Genomic DNA, 18,234 nt, shown 5'->3' on the forward strand with positions numbered 1-18,234 from the left:
CTATCATTTAGAGACCTTTTTAAAATTAAATACTTCTTAAAAGATAATTAACATTAATTGACCAGTAAATCATTCAATAGCTTCTCAAATTTGTTTTACTTTTGTATACAAATGTTTCTTTTTCAGAGAAAAGTGTATTTTTTTTTTTCTAAATATGCTTTTGTATCCTGTTCATGGGTGGGGTAGTTAAGTGCTTATTGATTCCCGTGAAGGAGATTGGATTATAGGTAATTTTTCAGTGTAAGTAATTGATTCAGGTTTTAGCGATGTTTGAGTTTTTTTGGAAGGTCATTCTTTGCAAAAAAGGTAGAATTACCAATGCTTAACAATTTTGTATTTGTTTTCTAAAACAGGGCTGGCAATTACAGATGAAATTTTGTTGGGTAAAGCAGAGTGGTCCAAGCTTTTTGAAGCTCCAAACTTCTTTCAGAAGTACAAGTATGTATTTTATATCATGCCTGACTGGGTTGGTGGGGGTTTAAATTCAATAATAAAAAAATCTCTTAACACAGTATGTGTTGCGTACATTTCTTTCTTCTTTTTTTGGGTGTTCACAAAAATTTGATTCCATGGGTTACGTTTTATTTTGATTAATTCTTCAGCACAAAATACGTGTGAGAACAGCTGAAACTTGATTGTGAATAATTGATTTATTCTGATGAGTATTTCTAGCATCGGATTTCTCAACTTTTGCATCCTCTCAGGTGCCATAATGGCTCATGAAAATCTCCTGCATGCCAACAGGTGATGATATCTGTCTCTACTTGATATCCATCCTGCCTCTGGACATGGAGCTGTATGTAGGTGCCCCCTCCCTATATGGGTAAACATTGTTTCATGTTTTCCTTCACCCTTCAACGTAGATACGCTTTTATTTTGCTCAAACGTTCACAAATGCTGTGCTAGGTATCTCAACCCTGAAGGCTGTAGGATTCAAGGCCTGCTGTGACAACAGAAGCAAATGTTGGTCATGGATCTACAGGATGTTTGCCTGTGTTGCCTCTGTACCATGCATTACCTACTGCAAATGCTTCCCGATTGACCCAAAGGGCATCCGAAAGCACAAAGCCAAATTCTGTCATCAAACTCACATAGAGATCTGTCCTTATTCCGAATGTTCCCTTACAGTTTTGGTTTATTCTCTATCGTTTGGTCTCAGAAGAAGCAGAACAAAAAATCGAGACTCAAGGACCAGGAATTAATATGCTATTCGACCCCTCCCTGTCACTCACATTCCAGGGCGAAATCTTGCATTTATCTCTCCATGGCATTTATGCCTGTATTTCCTGACTCAAGCCCAGTTTTAGTTCTTAAGCTGATTCCTTGCAAATGTCATGGGCCGTCTGGAAAAATTTGAACCTGTCAAGGAGGTCATGCTGCAGTTGTTACAGGCATTTCTGGTTCCCTCTGGCACACCTTCAAACCCCATGATTCAGTTGGGGTATCAAGTCAGAGTCTTGCTGGCGGTTCCTGTTCCCAGTTCCATTTGGAACAGTTCCGCTTGGCCCCGCCCCCCCTGCTCCCATTCGTCGCCCCGCCTCCTGCCCCCAGCTGACCCCTCCTCCCTCTTATGGCGGCCGAGGCAAGCCCATCTGCGCCCGTCCACGCCTGGACCGCACCCAGCGCCACGCACCCCTGGCCCCCAGCACTCCCAAACCCAGCGGCACCGCTAAGACCCCACCTCCCTCCACGCACTCAACCCGGGACGCTCCAGAACCTGCTTCCAAGCCAACCCGAAACACACCCATGGACCCTTCGCATGCCTTACCTGCAAACACACCTTCCACTGCGACTGCTCCCCGCCCGCCAGCCCACGCACCAATAACCATCTCAAATGCATCCTCATCAACGCACGCTCCGTCCACAAGCACGCCATTGAACTATGGGACCTCCTGGACTCCACCGGACGTCGCCTTCATCACTGAGACCTGGATGAACGCCTCCTCGGCCCTCGACATAGCCTTCCCCGACGGCTACAAGATCACCAGGAGAGACCGCACCAACCAAGTCGGAGGAGGAATCGCCATCGTATTCAAGCACTTCATCAACGTCACCTCTTCCACCGAAGACACCCCCTTCGCTGCCGAACACATGCACTTCCAGATCCACACCGACCCCAGGGCAACCCTCAGAGGAACTCATTTACAGACCCCCTGGACCACTCGCCCTCTTCAGCGAATCCATCTCAGACTTCATCTCCCTGCACGCCCTAGCCTCGCCGGACTACATCCTCCTCGGAGACCTCAACTTCCACCTGGAGCAGAACAACGACCCCAACACCACCACCCTGCTCGCCAACCTCGGTCTCAAGCAACTGGTGAACACCCCCACCCACATCGCCGGACACACGCTCGACCCCATCTTCTCCGCCAGCAACCACGTATCCTTCAGCCACTCATCCGTAATACACTGGACCGACCGCAGATGTGTCCACTTCAAAAGAACTTCCTTCACAGACAGACTGGAGAAGAACACTCACAACAGCAAAGAACTCTTCAACATCGTCAAAGAGCTCTCCAATCCTAACTCCAACTCCATCACGCCCTCACAAGATCTCTGCAACTCCCTCGCTACCTTCTTCCATCGAAAGATCATCGACCTTCACGACAGCTTTGGTCATCAGTCCCAGCCAACCACCACAGAACCTACTACCCCAGCCGTCACCCTCAACGCCTGGACTCACATCAGCGCGGAGGAGACCAAAGCTTCCATGAACACCATCCACTCCGGTGCCCCCTCGAACCCCTGCCCCCACTTCATCTTCAACAAAGCCGACGACATCTCCAGACCATCATCAACAGCTCGTTTGCTTCTGCCACCTTCCCCGAGTGCTGGAAACACGCGGAAGTCAACGCCCTCCTGAAGAAACCTACAGCAGACCCCAGCGACCTGAAGAACTTCCGCCCCATCTCGCTCCTCCCCTTCCCTGCCAAAGTCATCGAGAAGACTGTCAACGAGCAACTGACCAATTTCCTTGAAGACAACAACCTACTCGACCCCTCCCAGTCCGGATTCCGAGGCAACCACAGCACAGAAACCGCCCTAATCGCAGTCACAGATGACATCAGAACTCTGATGGACAACGGAGAAACAGTCGCCCTCATCCTCCTCGACCTCTCGGCGGCCTTCGACACCGTCTGCCACCAAACTCTAATATCCCGCCTCCGCTCCACCGGTATCCAAGGACAGGCCCTGGACTGGATCACTTCTTTCCTCTCTAACCGCTCCCAAAGAGTCTACCTGCCTCCGTTCCGCTCAGACCCCACCGAGATCATCTGCGGCGTCCCACAAGGCTCCTCGCTCAGCCCGACTCTCTTCAATGTCTACATGAGCCCCCTCGCCGACATCGTACGCAAACACAACATCAACATCACCTCCTACGCCGACGACACTCAGCTGATACTTTCTCTCACCAAGGACCCCACCAGCACCAACCTTCAAGATGGAATGAAAGACGTTGCAGAATGGATGAAACTCAGCCGTCTGAAACTGAACTCAGACAAAACGGAAGTCCTCATCCTCGGAAACACCCCGTCCGCTTGGGGCAACTCTTGGTGGCCCACAGCCCTTGGCACCGCACCAACCCCCTCAGACCACGCACGCAACCTCGGATTCATCCTAGACCCACTTCTCACCATGACCAAACAAGTCAACGCCGTATCATCTTCCTGCTTCCTCACTCTCCGCATGCTCCGACAGATCTTTCGCTGGATCCCTGCTGACACCAGAAAAACTGTGACCCACGCCCTCGTCACAAGCCGCCTGGACTACGGAAACACCCTATACGCAGGAACCACTGCAAAACTCCAAAAAATGTCTTTAGCGAATACACAACGCCTCCGCCCGCCTCATCCTCGACATACCCCGCAACAGCCACATCTCCGTCCACCTGAGAGACCTGCACTGGCTTCCAGTCAACAAAAGGATCACCTTCCGGCTCCTCACCCACGCACATAAAGCCCTCCACAACAAGGGACCCGAATACCTCAACCGTCACCTCAGTTTCTACACACCCACCTGTCAACTTCGCTCCACCAACCTCGCACTCGCCTCCGTCCCTCGTATCGGCCGCACTACGGCAGGTGGGAAATCCTTCTCCTACCTGGCGGCCAAGACATGGAACTCCCTCCCCGCCAACCTCAGGACCCCCTCGCATTCTGGAGGCAGCTCAAAACCTGGCTCTTCGAGCAGCAGTAACCCCCCTCCCCTAGGGCCTTGAGACCCTCACGGGTGAGTAGCGCGCTTTATAAATGTTTTGATTGATTAATTTGCCTCCATACCGCCCACAGCTAGCCTCTGGCTATGCTTTGACATCTGTTTCAGATGCTACTGGTTCTCACTGGTTCGGCACCAGCTTCCTCTCTGATTCCAGACTCTGCGGCGGCTCCAGTGCCTCATACGAAGGAGACATCAGCTTAACTCTATACCTTGTTTCAGTGAGACAATAAAAGCCTACCATGTGGTTTTGGAGGATTTCCTGTTTTCCCCTTACCTTGATGCGTGTGTTAACAGAAGTTGAAGGCTGTTTGTCTCAGACAGTCCAGGGCTTGACCCAGTACCATATGACGATAAGGAGGCAGACCAGCCTCTGAACTTCATTGCACTGATGAAACCTTGTTTATGTATGAGCAGGAGAATATTGCCTTTTATCTTCTCTTGAAACTGAACTTAGTTCTGCTCTAGGATCTCTCACAGAGGGCAGTGCCTCCTTTGCAGTGGTGGTTGTTGGAGCCTGCAGATGTTTTGGATTTGCAGTTCTTTACAGTGGATCTTAAATATAATTTGTTGGTGGATATTCATTATCCATGAATGTTTAGTTCTGAGCCTTGCTTTAATGAGGTTGCACACACATGGTCTAAACCTTATTCTGGTCCTCTAGGGAGATGCCCATTTTAAAATCTCCAGAGGCCCCCTCTCAAGGACCACATATTCTTGATTCAGCATGGACTCTAGAAAGCCGTGTGGGGAAGGCTTCCCCCAAAAGAGTATATCCTAACACCTTTCCCACGACTCTATCGGCTGGGAGTCCAAATGGATAAATTCTTGCAGTCCCTGCTTATTGGTCTGCAATTTTGGACCTTGGTTCCTTGAATACAATGTGCCATTACACTCTTAGGGACATATTGAGGGAAATTTTGCCTGCACTTTGTGCAAATTACATGATAGTGAGGGTGCTGCTAAGAATGTGCTTAACTAGTTTTTCTTTGCCACAAGTGGATGCACGTTGCTGGCTTTTCCTGTAATGTCCAGCCTACATTAATGGATGTCCCATTTGAGAATGAGCCTCTTAAAGCCTTTGGGTTCATTTTGCCAGATCTTGGGACACTACCGTGGCCCTGGCAACATTTTGTCTGGTGTTGGACATCTACCAGGGAACTTTGTAGGCATCTGTAGACACCTTCACTAGGCACTATCTCATTGGTTCCCAGGTCTGCAGGGAGGGCCATTTTGCCCCCTTTTACCTGCAAGACAACTGCTATACACTCCTCAGACCAAATTCTAATTCATTGTGGCAGGTACTGGGTTGGTATTGCTTCAAAAAGTGAGGAATGTGAGGTTTGATGTATCCATCAGAAAAACAAGTTACTTTTTCGGTTGTATACTTGATATCAAAGATCTCCAGCCTTTTGTGCAGTAAGAGCTACTTATGTTCAGTGAATCATTGCAAGCTACTAAAAATTTAAATGTTGTAATATTGACCACTTCAGACAAGTTTAGTGGCCACTGTACGTAAAATTCCTTGTAGTGATCACCTCTGTGCATCAGCAATGTAAACAAGGTTTTGTCGATTTGGAATGCCTCTACATGGGTAATACAAACAGCCACGTCTGCAATACCCCAGGGACTAAAGTGATGATAATAGTAATAAGACCTCTCATATAATTTATCACTTAAAGATCAGTTTTAAGTGCAGTTTCGAAATTCTGCCTTTTTTTCCAAACATCAACTCATGAGTTTTCAAAATAACCACATTTTCTGTCTTGATTACACAATTTTGGCATACATACAATAATTCAACTAAGAAAAAGGTTCTTGTATAGTAGGCGAGGGTGCTCCCAGGGGAGCTACTTGCAGGTAGCTGGAAAGCTATTAGGAGCTCACAAGCTACTATTTGGAGAAGCCTGCTCTATAAAATCCCATATTACTCACTGCCTGCCCAAATCCATGTACTGTGGAGTTGCTTTCTTAAGATTTTGTTAAAGTGCAAAGTTAGGTGATGCAAACTGTTCATTTACCCAAATGTATTAGTCGCTGTACATCTGAGGGAGCAGAATGTATGAGGGAGAAAACCAAGTTCAGTGGGCAGGAGTGTGGCTTTATTGTGCTTCCTGTTGCTTTTGGGGGCACTGTGGCGTTAATGCGAGGGCCAATATTAACACTCAGCATGCAGGAGCTGTTGCAGAAGTTTCCAGATCCAGTCTGGCGCATTGCAGGATTCCAAAGGGGAGTAATCTGCAGTTAGTACCAAAGTTAAGTAACTTGTTTTTTTTTTTTTTCTTTTTTCTTATACGATCAACTCACAGCTTTTTCGCTGGAACTAAAACTTCTCCTTTCTTTGCTGCTATTGTGCATGTTCCTGCTACTTCCTTGTTATCCTGTAGTTGAACTTATGTCATGGGAAACATATTACTGATGTTTAGTTTGGGTTTGTTCTGCTTTTCAGTTGTCATTATTATTTAAACTTACAAGAGGCTGCATGCCACAGAGCACTGGTGTTTTCTTTGGGGTTCTAACCGTACAGTGACTTAATCTTTTTTTTGTTCCATGTTTGCACTGCTGATTGTGGGTACCCCTTTAGTAGGTACAGTGCCAGGAAATGTTTTATCCATCCAACAGAATGTATGCTTCTTTATCCAGTGCTAATTTTTGGTACTTAAAGTTCAGTCCCCTTTTACCGCCATGTGCTTCTCTTGGTGATGCAGCGCCTAACTGATTAATATTGACCGTATGCACTAAAACATTTGGTTGCCAGCCTTCAAACCATGTTGTCACCTGCAGCACTGTTTTGAAAGTGCTAGGTAAGGAGACTCGATCCCCAAATGAGAACTTGCGCGTAGTTTGCTTGGTTGTATACTCCTGATACTCCATGAACAATAGAAATGGTTGGTGTTATTGGGTTGATGTTTGAACAAGGAAAAGATGATGTTGAGTTTTGGATTCACTCCTTCCACAACATCCAGCATCTGATCCATCCTTTGGGGTATCATCTGCTCCTATGGTAATCAAATATCACCTTCTTCAAGAGCTTTCTCCAGAGCTCTTTGTTGGCTACGCAAAGCAATGTAACAACTTGCCAGAGAAAAATCCTGCCACTCGAGGTTATGGCATTCTGGCTTCTCTTCTCCTTCAGCTCACCAAATGAAAATCCTCATCTTAAAAGCCAGTGTAGTGGTATCTGATAGACTTTTAGCATCCGCTTCGAATCCGGAATCTTTTTGCTGAGCAATACCCTGCATTCGCCATCGGGTGGCGTCGTTCGGATCCACAGGCGTCGCTGGCTCCGCGTGGCTTTGTCAGCGTCGTTGGCGCCATCTGTGACATCATGGTTGCTTATAAAGGCCACCACCCTTGCGCGCATATGTCAGTTCTTTTCCTTTCACGCTGGTTAATATAGGTCTGGGATCGAGCTACCCTTTGCCTTTTTTTGGCAAGCCTTTTTTCAACATTTTGACACAGATTTTTGTGTGCGAGAATGTCATCTAGAAAGACTGGTTCAAGCAGTGTGGCCCCTGTCATCACACCATGTCTGTGACGGACCCCCATCAGGTATGTCTCTGATGCCTTGATAGGGAGCAGGACTCGAAGTTGTGCTCAGACTGCGGGGCCATGGCCCTGAAAGCTTCGGTCAGCACAACTCCTCAGAGGTCACGGTCCCGCTAAAGGAGGTCGCGGGACCACTCCAGGAGCCCCAAATCCTCTTTGTACCACTCGAGGTCCTCGGGGCTCTTGGGGAAGATCAAGCATCTCTGGAACATCAATGTTCCTAGCATGGTTCCGCAGAGCCATTGCCAGAGCTGACTTTGCGCACCTACCTCCATGCGCCTTGTTTTTGAGCGGGCTGACCCCACAGCCAGGCACAGGTGAGGAGTGGGAGGGGTCTGAGGACCCTTTAGAGTACAGGTTGGAGCAACAGGACTGGTATGAGGGTCTAGACGAAGCCAGCGGACTGGATACTTATCCAGATGCTAGTATGCTCTCACCTCCTACCTTGGCTATGGAGGAGGGTGCAACGTATGTTATGGTAGTGCGTAGAGCAGCTGAGGTCTTGGACTTGCCTATGGTGCCAGTCAGGACTAACCTCCTGACAGAGGTGCTTCAGCTGGGGGGTTGCTACATCGGAGCGAATGCTAACCTTCAAAGAAGCCCTTATGGATGTCCTCCTGGGGACTTGTTCCAAACGCAGCACAGGGGCTGTGAAAAGGACAATTGGCTGCTGCCATCGACCAGCTCCAAACAACCCTAGTTTCCTTACCCAACACCCCATCCCGGACAGCTTTGGTGGTCTAAGCCTCCACTTCCCATGGTGCCTTCCCTTCCGCTCCCCGGATAGGGAATCTAAGAGCCTGGACCAACTTGGGAAGAAGATATTTTCTTTCTTCAGCTTGGCACTGAGGTTGGTAAACACCTCTTGGGCAGTTTTTTCCATACTTTATGGGATTGGGTGGCACAGGTGCTGCCCCAGGTCCCAGAGAGCGTACATGACACTTTTAGCCAATGTGTCAAGGATGGGGAGAGATGCAGCCAAGTTTACCATCTGGTGTGGTTTGGACACAACCGACTCGCTGGACAGGGCAATTTCTTCGACAGTGGCCCTTCAACGCCATGCCTGGCTGCGCACCACTGGCTTTTCAGGGGCTGTCCGAACGAATTTGATGGACGTGCCTTTCGGTGGCTCAAACCTTTTTGGTGAGAAGGCAGACTCTGTGCTTGAGCGGTTTAAGGACTCCCGAGCCACGAGCAGATCCTTGGGCCCCTCAGTGCCCGTTTGCCAGCAGTCTGCCTGTTTGCCCCTTTCGAGGCTTCGGGAGGGGCACGGTACCGCACCAACCACAGGTTAGCCACCGTCCTACGGCATCACAGCATCAAGTGCGAGGATGCGGTCATGGTACCTACAGACCCAGAAGGTCTAGCCAGAGGTGGGCCACCACCCATCCCCCCTCCTCATATGGTTCTGCAAGACCATGCCTGTTGAGTTGGAGGGAGGATTCAATTTCATCTCCCTCACTGGCAGTCCATAACATCGGACAAATGGGTCTTGCAGATCATACAGAAGGGCTATTCCCTCCCCTCCCAGTCTTTCCCTCTACTGTCCCTCCATTGGAAGAATGGATGATCAATTAATCTTGCTCCACATGGAATTTACGGCTCTCTTGGCCAAGGAAGCCATAAAAATTGTCCCAATGTCAGAAGTAGGCAGTGGTGGTTGTTCCTGCTACTTTCTGATTCCGAAAAAGAACAAGGGTCTTTGCCCTATCTTGGATTTAAGGGACATCAATCTCTTTCTCAAAAAGGAGAAATTCAAGATGCTCACTCTTGCTCATGTCTTGTCTGCCCTAGACCAAGGAGACTGGATGGTAGCGTTGAACTTGCAGGATGCGTATTTTCACAACCCCATTCTGCCTGCCCACCGGCGTTACTTGCTGTTCAAGGTAGGCCACGAGCACTTTCAGTTTACCATGCTCCCCTTCGGTCTCACCAGTGCCCCTCGGGTGTTTATCAAGGTGATGACGGTGGTGGTAGCTCATCTGCGCAGGTTGGGAATTTCAGTCTTTCCCTACCTCAATGACTGGCTGGTGAAGGCTCCCACGCCCCAGGCTCTCGTCACCCACCTTCAGACTACGGCAGACCGCCTGCATTTGCTGGGGTTCACTATAAATGTGCTGAAGTCACACCTTACTGCCTTTCAGAAGCTCCTTTTCATCGGAGCTGTTCTGGACAGTGTAGTTTCAGGTTTATCCTCCCGAGCAGCGAGTCCAAAATATTCAGGTTATGATACCGATGTTTCCGCCCCTATCCTGGATTTTGGTGAGACACTCTGAGGCTGTTGGGGCTCACGCTTTCCTGCATCCTGTTAGTCAAGCATGCCAGATGGCATATGAGGGCTCTGCAGTGGGACCTGAAGTTCCAGTGGGTGCAGCATCAGGGTAATCTTTCAGACACAGTGCATATTTTGGAGGGAACTGCAAAAGACCTGCCGTGGTGGTTAGTGAATGGCTATTGGGTCAAAGGTAGAGTCCTCTTCTTTCCCCAACCAGATCTCACAGTAGTGACAGATTCATCACTTCTGGAATGGGGCAGCCACTTGGGTGAGGCGGAGATCAGGGGCCTCTGGTCTCCAGCAGAATCCGTGCTCCATATCAACTTATTGGAGCTTTGGGCGGTCCGGCTATCATTTCTTCCTGTTGTGAGAGGAAAGATAGTGCAGGTGTTCACGGACAACACGACCGCAATGTGGTACTGCAACAAGCAGGGTGGGGTGGGGTGGGGTTGTGGACTCGTTGAGAGGCTCTACGTCTCTGGATTTGTCTGGAACAGCAGGGCATAACCCTGGTGGTTAAACACCTGAAAGATTCTCTGAATGCCAGGGCGGACAAGCTCAGCCGTCGATGCCTAGCGGATCACGAGTGGTATCTCCATCCGGAGGTGGCGTAAGGACTCTTTCAGCAGTGGGGAGAGCCTTGGTAAGATCTGTTCGCCTCTGCAGAGAATGCACAATGTCAGCATTATTGCGAATTGGAGTTTCCAAGGCAGCAATCGATTGGCGACGCTTTTCGTCACAAGTGGAATTCAGGCTTTTTACATGCTTTTCTGCCCATACCACTTCTGCCCAGAGTTCTCAAGAAGATCAAGAACGACCAGGCCTAAGTCATCCTAGGGCTTGGGATTGGGCACAGAGAGTCTGGTATCCCGAGCTACTCAAAATGAGCATCAATCCTCCGATCAGGCTGCCCCTTCGAGAGAATCTTCTGTCGCAGCAGCAGCAGAGGTTTCTCCACCCGAACCTGTCAACTGTTTGCCTTCATGTGTGGAGATTGAGCGGCGGCAGTTGATGGATTTGACCTTCCTCCTGAAGTCTGTAAAGTAACTTTGCCAGCCAGGCTTCCCTCCACTAAAACAGTACACGCCTGCCGTTGGAAATGCTTTGTATATTATTATACAAATAGGTCTATTGACCCTCTTTCTGCATCTCTTTCTGATATTCTTCTCTTCATTCTTTCTCTAGCCCAGCAGAGTTCTTCCTTGGGGACTCTCAAGGGCTATCTTTCTACCTTATCAGCATTTCTCTGGCAGCCTGATCAGCCTTCTCTTTTTCAAATCTCCCATTGTTCATAGATTCCTCAAAGGGCTTGTTCATATGTTTCCCATTACGCCCTTTATCATGCCTCAATGGGACTTAAATCTTTTCCTAATTTCTTATGTGTGCTCCTTTCGAGCCTTTGCATAACTGTCCCCTCTGGCTGCTCACCATCAAGACATGCGAGATTGAAGTCCTGTAATCAAAGCCACTGTATCTCACTGTCCATCCAGATAAAGTGGTTCTCAGAACTCATGCATTTTTCCTTCCAAAGGTGGTGACCCCATTTCATCTGTCAGAACATCACCACCTTCTTTGCTCCACCAAATCTCCTCTAAAGAAGAGGAGCGACTCCATCGACTGGACCCAAAAAAAGCATTGCCGTTCTACCTTGCCGCACAAAAGGGTTCCGGGTGGATGACCTACTCTGTGGGGTACGTTGGAGCAAAGAAGGGTCGGGCAGAGCAGAAACAAACCATTTCACACTGGGTCTGTCTCTGCAACAAGATATGCTGCGCATTGGCCAGGAAGCAGCCTCCTGAGGGCTTGTGGGCTCATTCTACCAGGGGCAACGCTGCTACCACTGTGCTAACACGGCGCGTACCAGTACTGGAGATCTGTCAAGTGGCAACGTGGGCCTCTTTGCTCATGTTTGCAGAACATTACTGCCTGGACAGTCGGGTGCGAAGAGACTGGCACTTTGCCCTTTCAGTCCTACAAGACGTTTCAGTGTAAGGAGTAGTATCCGTTGCCCACTGCCAGGAGGTTATGGCTTGGGTATATATTCAAAGGTAAGCAATCTGCAGCTAGAACTCTATCAGATGAACAAGTTTCTTATCTTTCGGTAACACATTATCTTGTAGAGACTCCATCTAGCTGCAGATTCTTTACACCCACCCATGTCTCCCCGCTCTGCGGATATGTCTCGTAAGGTTACAGTTTATCCCTTTTAGGGCCCTAGTTTTGCACAGACAAATGTTGGTTCTATCCATGACTGCGTGGAAGTGTTGTGGATAAAAGAATTGACATACGCGAGCCAGGTGTTTCCTTTATAGGCGACCGTGACATCAGAAGTGGCACCAATGATGATGACAAAGCCATGCAGAGCCAAACGACACATGCGGATCTGAATGACGACGCCTGACGGAGTGCGCAGGCTATTGCTCAGCAAAAAGATTCCGGATTCAAAGCGGACGCCAGGGAATTCAAAGGTAAGGAATCTGCAGCTAGATAGTCTCTACCAGATAATGCGTTATTGAAGGTATGTAACTTGTTCTTCTGCACATTTCAGGCTCAGCCCCTTCATTAACATCCAGCTCATTGCTGCTTGGTCTGAGACTATTTTTCACTTAGCACTTATTTTCATATGACGGAATCTATTGGATTGCCTTTGTAGTTAACCCCTATTAACATAGCCCTCCAATGTCTCATAAAGCAGAGTTCTAAAACTAATATTTGTTTGATTTATAGCTATGGGTTAAATTCAAGCTACAAGACAGGACTTCCCACACACTTAATTTTTTTTTTACATGTTTATCACGTATCGATCCAGATTATTTTCTCTTCAAGCGTGTGTGTTTTTTTTAAAGAAATTGAACACAAAAGGTTAGCCTAACATACAATTACCCATGATAAAGGTAATAGCTGCATACAATTATGTAGTCCTTACTTTGGCCTGGGGAACACAGCCCCTGAAGCAGTTCTACCTAAGTTTTTCCCGGCTCTGTCAGAGTAGTACCTTAAAGGAAAACTATGTACTTCACATCACATTTTCCATTTCCTCTATATCTTCCTTGGGAGGTTATTTGAGTTGTGAAACATTACCTTTATCGGTAGGACATTGAGTAATTCTCTCATTTTCTCTATTTCTGACCAAGTGTATTCTTTCAAATTCAGTGTTTTTTTTTTTTGGATGGCTATTGCTTTTACAGTTTGCATCTCAATATTACAAGCAGGTTTGAAACAGCAGCAGGGGATCTACTACGTGGCACAATGCCATCCCCTTCTGATCACAATTACCATTCACTGCAATTCCCAACAAGCATGAGACCTCTGTCCACAGTTAAGATTTACAGGTTGCACAAGCTATTAGCAAGGGTAGGAAGTGGAAAGTAACATAGCAAAACAACTCATTACCCTGAATCATTCCTTAACACCAGTACATGGCCCTTTAAATACTGTTAAGTTTAATTTAAAAAAATTAAGTGAGAATGCAATCTCTAGATCCTTGTACTTCTTAACATTGGATCACAAGATGACGTTGTCGGAAGATGAGCTCTGGAGTAGTTAAAGGCACATGAAACTTTGTTGTCCACAGTGGGAAAATCCCACCTCAGCCTTAAGCAGGCTTTCTAGCGCTAAAGGAGGAGGCCTGCATGGCCCAGCACCTTTTTACATAGTTAATATTTGTGATAGCCAGTCGTCCTGTTTGGCTTTATATTAGAAGCCAAGGCTCCTGTATGCTGAGAACTGTTTAGGATATGGTCTTCTGTACCATAGTTGTGTTTTTTTTTAGCCTTTTAACTCTGTGCATAAGAAAGCTTGTGCCTACTGCAGTGAAGTTGAAACCACCAAGAGGTTTTACTCCCGGGGACTCATTGCCTTAGAGAAAGATGCACATCTCCTGTAAAGGCAGGTTATGAGTGCTAGAAGAGATTGAGAGGGGTCCTGAAGCACCTGAATCCAAATTCATCGCCACAAGACCTCTGATAATTCTTAACTGAGACCACGCTTCAACTTTGTAGGAAGTTGGCTCTGTAAATACTATCTCAAAGTGAGAGATAGTGGTCACAGAGTCCAAGGGTTCCCCTTAGAGGTTGATAGTCGCAAAATTAGATGATACCAATGCTCCATTTTATGGCAGTGTGGTCGAGCAGTAGGCTTATCAGAGGGTAGTGTTAAGCATTTGTTGTTCACACACAGGCAATAAATGAGAACACCCACTCAATAACTTAACTCCAGGCCAATAGGTTTTTATATAGAAAAATATTGTTTTCTTTATTTATTTTAGAACCACAAGATTCAGAATTTAGGTAAGTACATAAATTGTAGGGTACTTCACACAGGTAAGTATGGAACTTTGAATTAAAACAGTAGCATACACAGTTTTGGCACAAATGGCAATAAGCTATTGTAAAAGTGGACACAGTGCAAAAATCAACAGTTCCTGGGGAAGGTAAGTATTGGTTAGTTTCTCAGGTAAGTAAAGCACTTACAAGTTCAGTCTCCTGGGCATAGGCAGCCCACCGTTTGGGGTTCAAGGCAACCCCAAACCCACCAGGAACACAGGGCCAGTCTGGTGCAGAGGTCAAAGGAGGGCCCAAATTACATAGGTGCCTATGGAAAACAGGCGTGCTCCGGTTCCAGTCTGCTGTGTCCAAGCAATGGAGGGACCCTGGGATCCCTCTGGCAATGTAGGCAGGGCACAGGGGGGGCTTCTCGGGCCAGCCGCTGACTGGGATAGGATGAGGGCCGCATGCTGATCACTCCTGCACTGATATGGTGGTTCTTCTCATTCCTGGGGTAGCAGGTGCAGTTCTTGGTCCAGGCTTTGGGTTTCTTTGTTACCAGGCAGTCGTGGTCAGGGGGAGCCTCTGGATCCTCTCTGCAGACTTTGCTCTGGGAGTTCACGGAGGTCGACTCAGGGTGTCCACGTCGTCAGTCACCTGGGAGTTCTTTCTGCGGGGTTGGTTCTACTGAACCCAAGCCGGGGGCGTCTGGTGCAGTGTGTGAAGACTCACTTCCGGAGTGAGGCGAGAGTCGCTTTAAAGGTGGTTTCTTGTTGCGGGTTTTGGACAGATCCTCTGTCCTCTGGAGGTTCATGGTCCTTTAGGTGCAGGTCAGTCCTCAGATTAGGTGCAGGTCAGTCCTCCCGAGTCCTCAGAGGTCGCTGGTCCCGCTGGATGCGTTGCTGTGCAGGTTCTTTGAGGCTGGAGACAGGCTGGTAGGGCTGGGGCCAAGTCAGTTGTCATCTCCATCGTCTCCGCGGGGCTTTCAGGTCAGCAGTCCTTCTTTCTTCAGGTTGCAGGAATCTGATTTCCTGGGTTCAGGGTTGTCCCTAGATACTCAATTTAGGGGTGTGTTTAGGTCTGGGGGCAGTAGCCAATGGCTACTGTCCTGGAGGATGGCTACACCCTGTTTGTGCCTCCTCCCTCAGGGGAGTCGGGGCACGTTCCTATTCCTATTGGGGGAATCCTTCAAAACAAGATGGAGGATTTCTAAAGGCAATGGTCACCTCAGCTCAGGACACCTTAGTGGCTCTCCTGACTGGTGGGTGACTCCTTGTTTTTTCCATTATCTCCTCCAGACTTGCCACCAAAAGTGGGGGCTGTGTCCGGACGGGCAGGCTTCTCCACTAGCTGGAGTGCCCTGGGGTGCTGTAACACCAGGCTTTGAGCCCTTAGGGCTCACCGTGAGGTGTTACAGTTCCTGCAGGGGGAGGTGAGAAGCACCACCACCCAGTGCAGGCTTTGTTCCTGGCCACAGAGTGACAAAGGCACTCACCCCATGTGGCCAGAAACCCGTCTCGATGTGGCAGGCTGGCACAAACTGGTCAGCCTAGCACTAGAGATTGGACTGGTAAACAGGACGCATCTCTAAGATGCTCTTTGTGTGCACTTTTCAATAAATCCCATACTGGCATCAGTGTGGATTTATTGTGCTGAAAAGTTTTGATACCAAACTTCCCAGATTTCAGTGTAGCCATTATTGAACTGTGGAGTTTGTGTTTGACAAACTCCCAGACCATATACTCTTATGGCTTCCCTGCACTTACAATGTCTAAGGTTTTGCTTAGACACTGTAGGGGCATAGTGCTCATGCACTTATGCCCTCACCTATGGTATAGTGCACCCTGGCTTAGGGCTGTAAGGCCTGCTAGAGGGGTGACTTAACTATACCTATAGGCAGTGTGAGGTTGGCGTGGCACCCTGAGTGGAGTGCCATGTCGACTTACTCGTTTTGTCCTCACCAGCACACACAAGCTGGCAAGCAGTGTGTCTGTGCTGAGTGAGGGGTCCCTAGGGTGGCATAAGACATGCTGCAGCCCTTAAAGACCTTCCCTGGCATCAGGGCCCTTGGTACCAGGGGTACCAGTTACAAGGGACTTACCTGGATGCCAGGGTGTGCCAATTGTGGAAACAAAGGTACAGGTTAGGGAAAGAACACTGGTGCTGGGGCCTGGTTAGCATGCCTCAGCATACTTTCAAATCATAACTTGGCATCAGCAAAGGCAAAAAGTCAGGGGGTAACCATGCCAAGGAGGCATTTCCTTACAGTGGAATAAGCTGTTGTCTTGCTGATATTCCTACAAGAATTGAGCATAGAAAAAACATGCCTATGTACTGCAGTGGGAAAAGGAACTGGCTCTTGAAATATTGGACAACCCAAGTGGACCATATGTCAGAGAGCAGCAAAATTGATGATATGCATCCACTATAAAGAGAACTCACAAAATAGTAACACACTAGTACCTCATGCTTGTTAGGCTTGACCGGTTAGAGCAAGAATCTTTGCTTGATGAGGCCTAGGTGATGGCAAGTAAAATTATCCGAGCATTTGCTGTGGCAGCAGATTCCGTAGCTTGCCAGACATCTTGGGGCTGGTTGTGTTAAGGCTTTCTGGTCAAAGGTTGTCAACACAGTATAAACAGTAAGGCTGGAGCAGAGGAGGTAGCTGCTTTCGTGTATGTTCATGGTGCTGGAACAGAAGACTACATTTGCATGGCCACACCAAAAGCAGGCCATTTCCCCTTATTCACCAGCGAATGAAATAGTAGCAGAGTTAGAACTTAGTTTGCGTTTACCCTTCTTTTATCCCCTCTAAATAATTACTCTTGTAGCCCCTGAACTTATGGAGAAGGTGTGAGGAAGGGTGCAAGAGTTTCACTTCATTAGTATAAGAAGTATAATTTTACCCAAATGACCTGCGACCTCTCTCCTAAAAATCTTGAGTTACTATGGAAATCTGTAAAAATGTTACTGTTAAAAGATAGAATGGATGGAGAACCACAATGAGATCAGGGATGGGCAGTCCATTCCAGATAGCTCCTGGTGGAAAAGTAGAAATTCACAGATGCTATCTTCAGTCTAAGGATTATCAACAAGTACAATTTAGAAGAAAAGAAATTGGTGACCTTGGCGAGACTCACCCAGTTTCCTCACCCAGTGTATGATTATATGATCTCACTGAACCTTCAAGACACGTAACGTCCTCATACGAGTGTGTCACATATGGTGGAATTGTTTTCTGTTTTGGGATAGTCATCTTGCTTTAGAATAGTTCTTTGGTCTAAAACCTACGCCAGTTGTGTAATGGCAGTGATGGCCCAACATAGGCCTCAAAGCCATATAGTCTAACAATTTGTAGGTGACTGAGCACTCAGAAGGTTAGATTTCATTTTCCTAGATTTAGAAGTCCGTGTTGATTTATCAATGAGTGCAGTTTATGGGATGATTCTTGGCACTGTGCAAGACAAACTGCTCTCTTCAGTAGTGCGATGGAAGGTGTTTCTGATGATACTCAAAAGTTCAATAGAGACCTTTACTAAGATTTTTGGCCTCTTCTTGGTTTGATGAATTACTGTATTTTCTTCTTTTTGCAAGCCTGCATTTAAGACAATAGCATGAGACCTTCGAATCAGCCGATGTAGCACCTATATTTAAAGCCTGCATTTCATCGAAAGTAAGGTTGATTGCTTTGTCCCTCAAGGTAATGGTGCAAGTGAATGATCTCTTTACAAAAGTGCATTTATCTCTTCAAGAGTTTCTGCACTATAATCCTCCTGTGGAGCGTTGGCTTTCCTAGATGACAAGTGTAGGAAGTTGGCTCTGTATGTGCTATTTCAAAGTAAGGAATAGCATGCACAGAGTCCAAGGGTTCCCCTTAGAGGTAAAATAGTGGTAAAAATAGATAATACTAATGCTCTATTTTGTGGTAGT

The 18,234-nt window shown here is 47.6% G+C and overlaps 1 protein-coding gene across 1 annotated transcript in view; it reads left to right on the forward strand.

Moving 5' to 3' along the window:
• Positions 1-18,234, forward strand: part of PAPOLA (poly(A) polymerase alpha) — an 858,334-nt gene that overhangs the window by 344,389 nt on the left and 495,711 nt on the right. Inside the window, exon 12 of the mRNA XM_069208274.1 lies at positions 354-438. Within this exon, the coding sequence (XP_069064375.1) occupies positions 354-438 (85 nt within the window). The remainder of the gene's footprint in view (positions 1-353; positions 439-18,234) is intronic.

Source organism: Pleurodeles waltl, chromosome 9 (assembly GCF_031143425.1).
Source record: "Pleurodeles waltl isolate 20211129_DDA chromosome 9, aPleWal1.hap1.20221129, whole genome shotgun sequence".
Classification (NCBI taxonomy): domain Eukaryota; kingdom Metazoa; phylum Chordata; class Amphibia; order Caudata; family Salamandridae; genus Pleurodeles; species Pleurodeles waltl.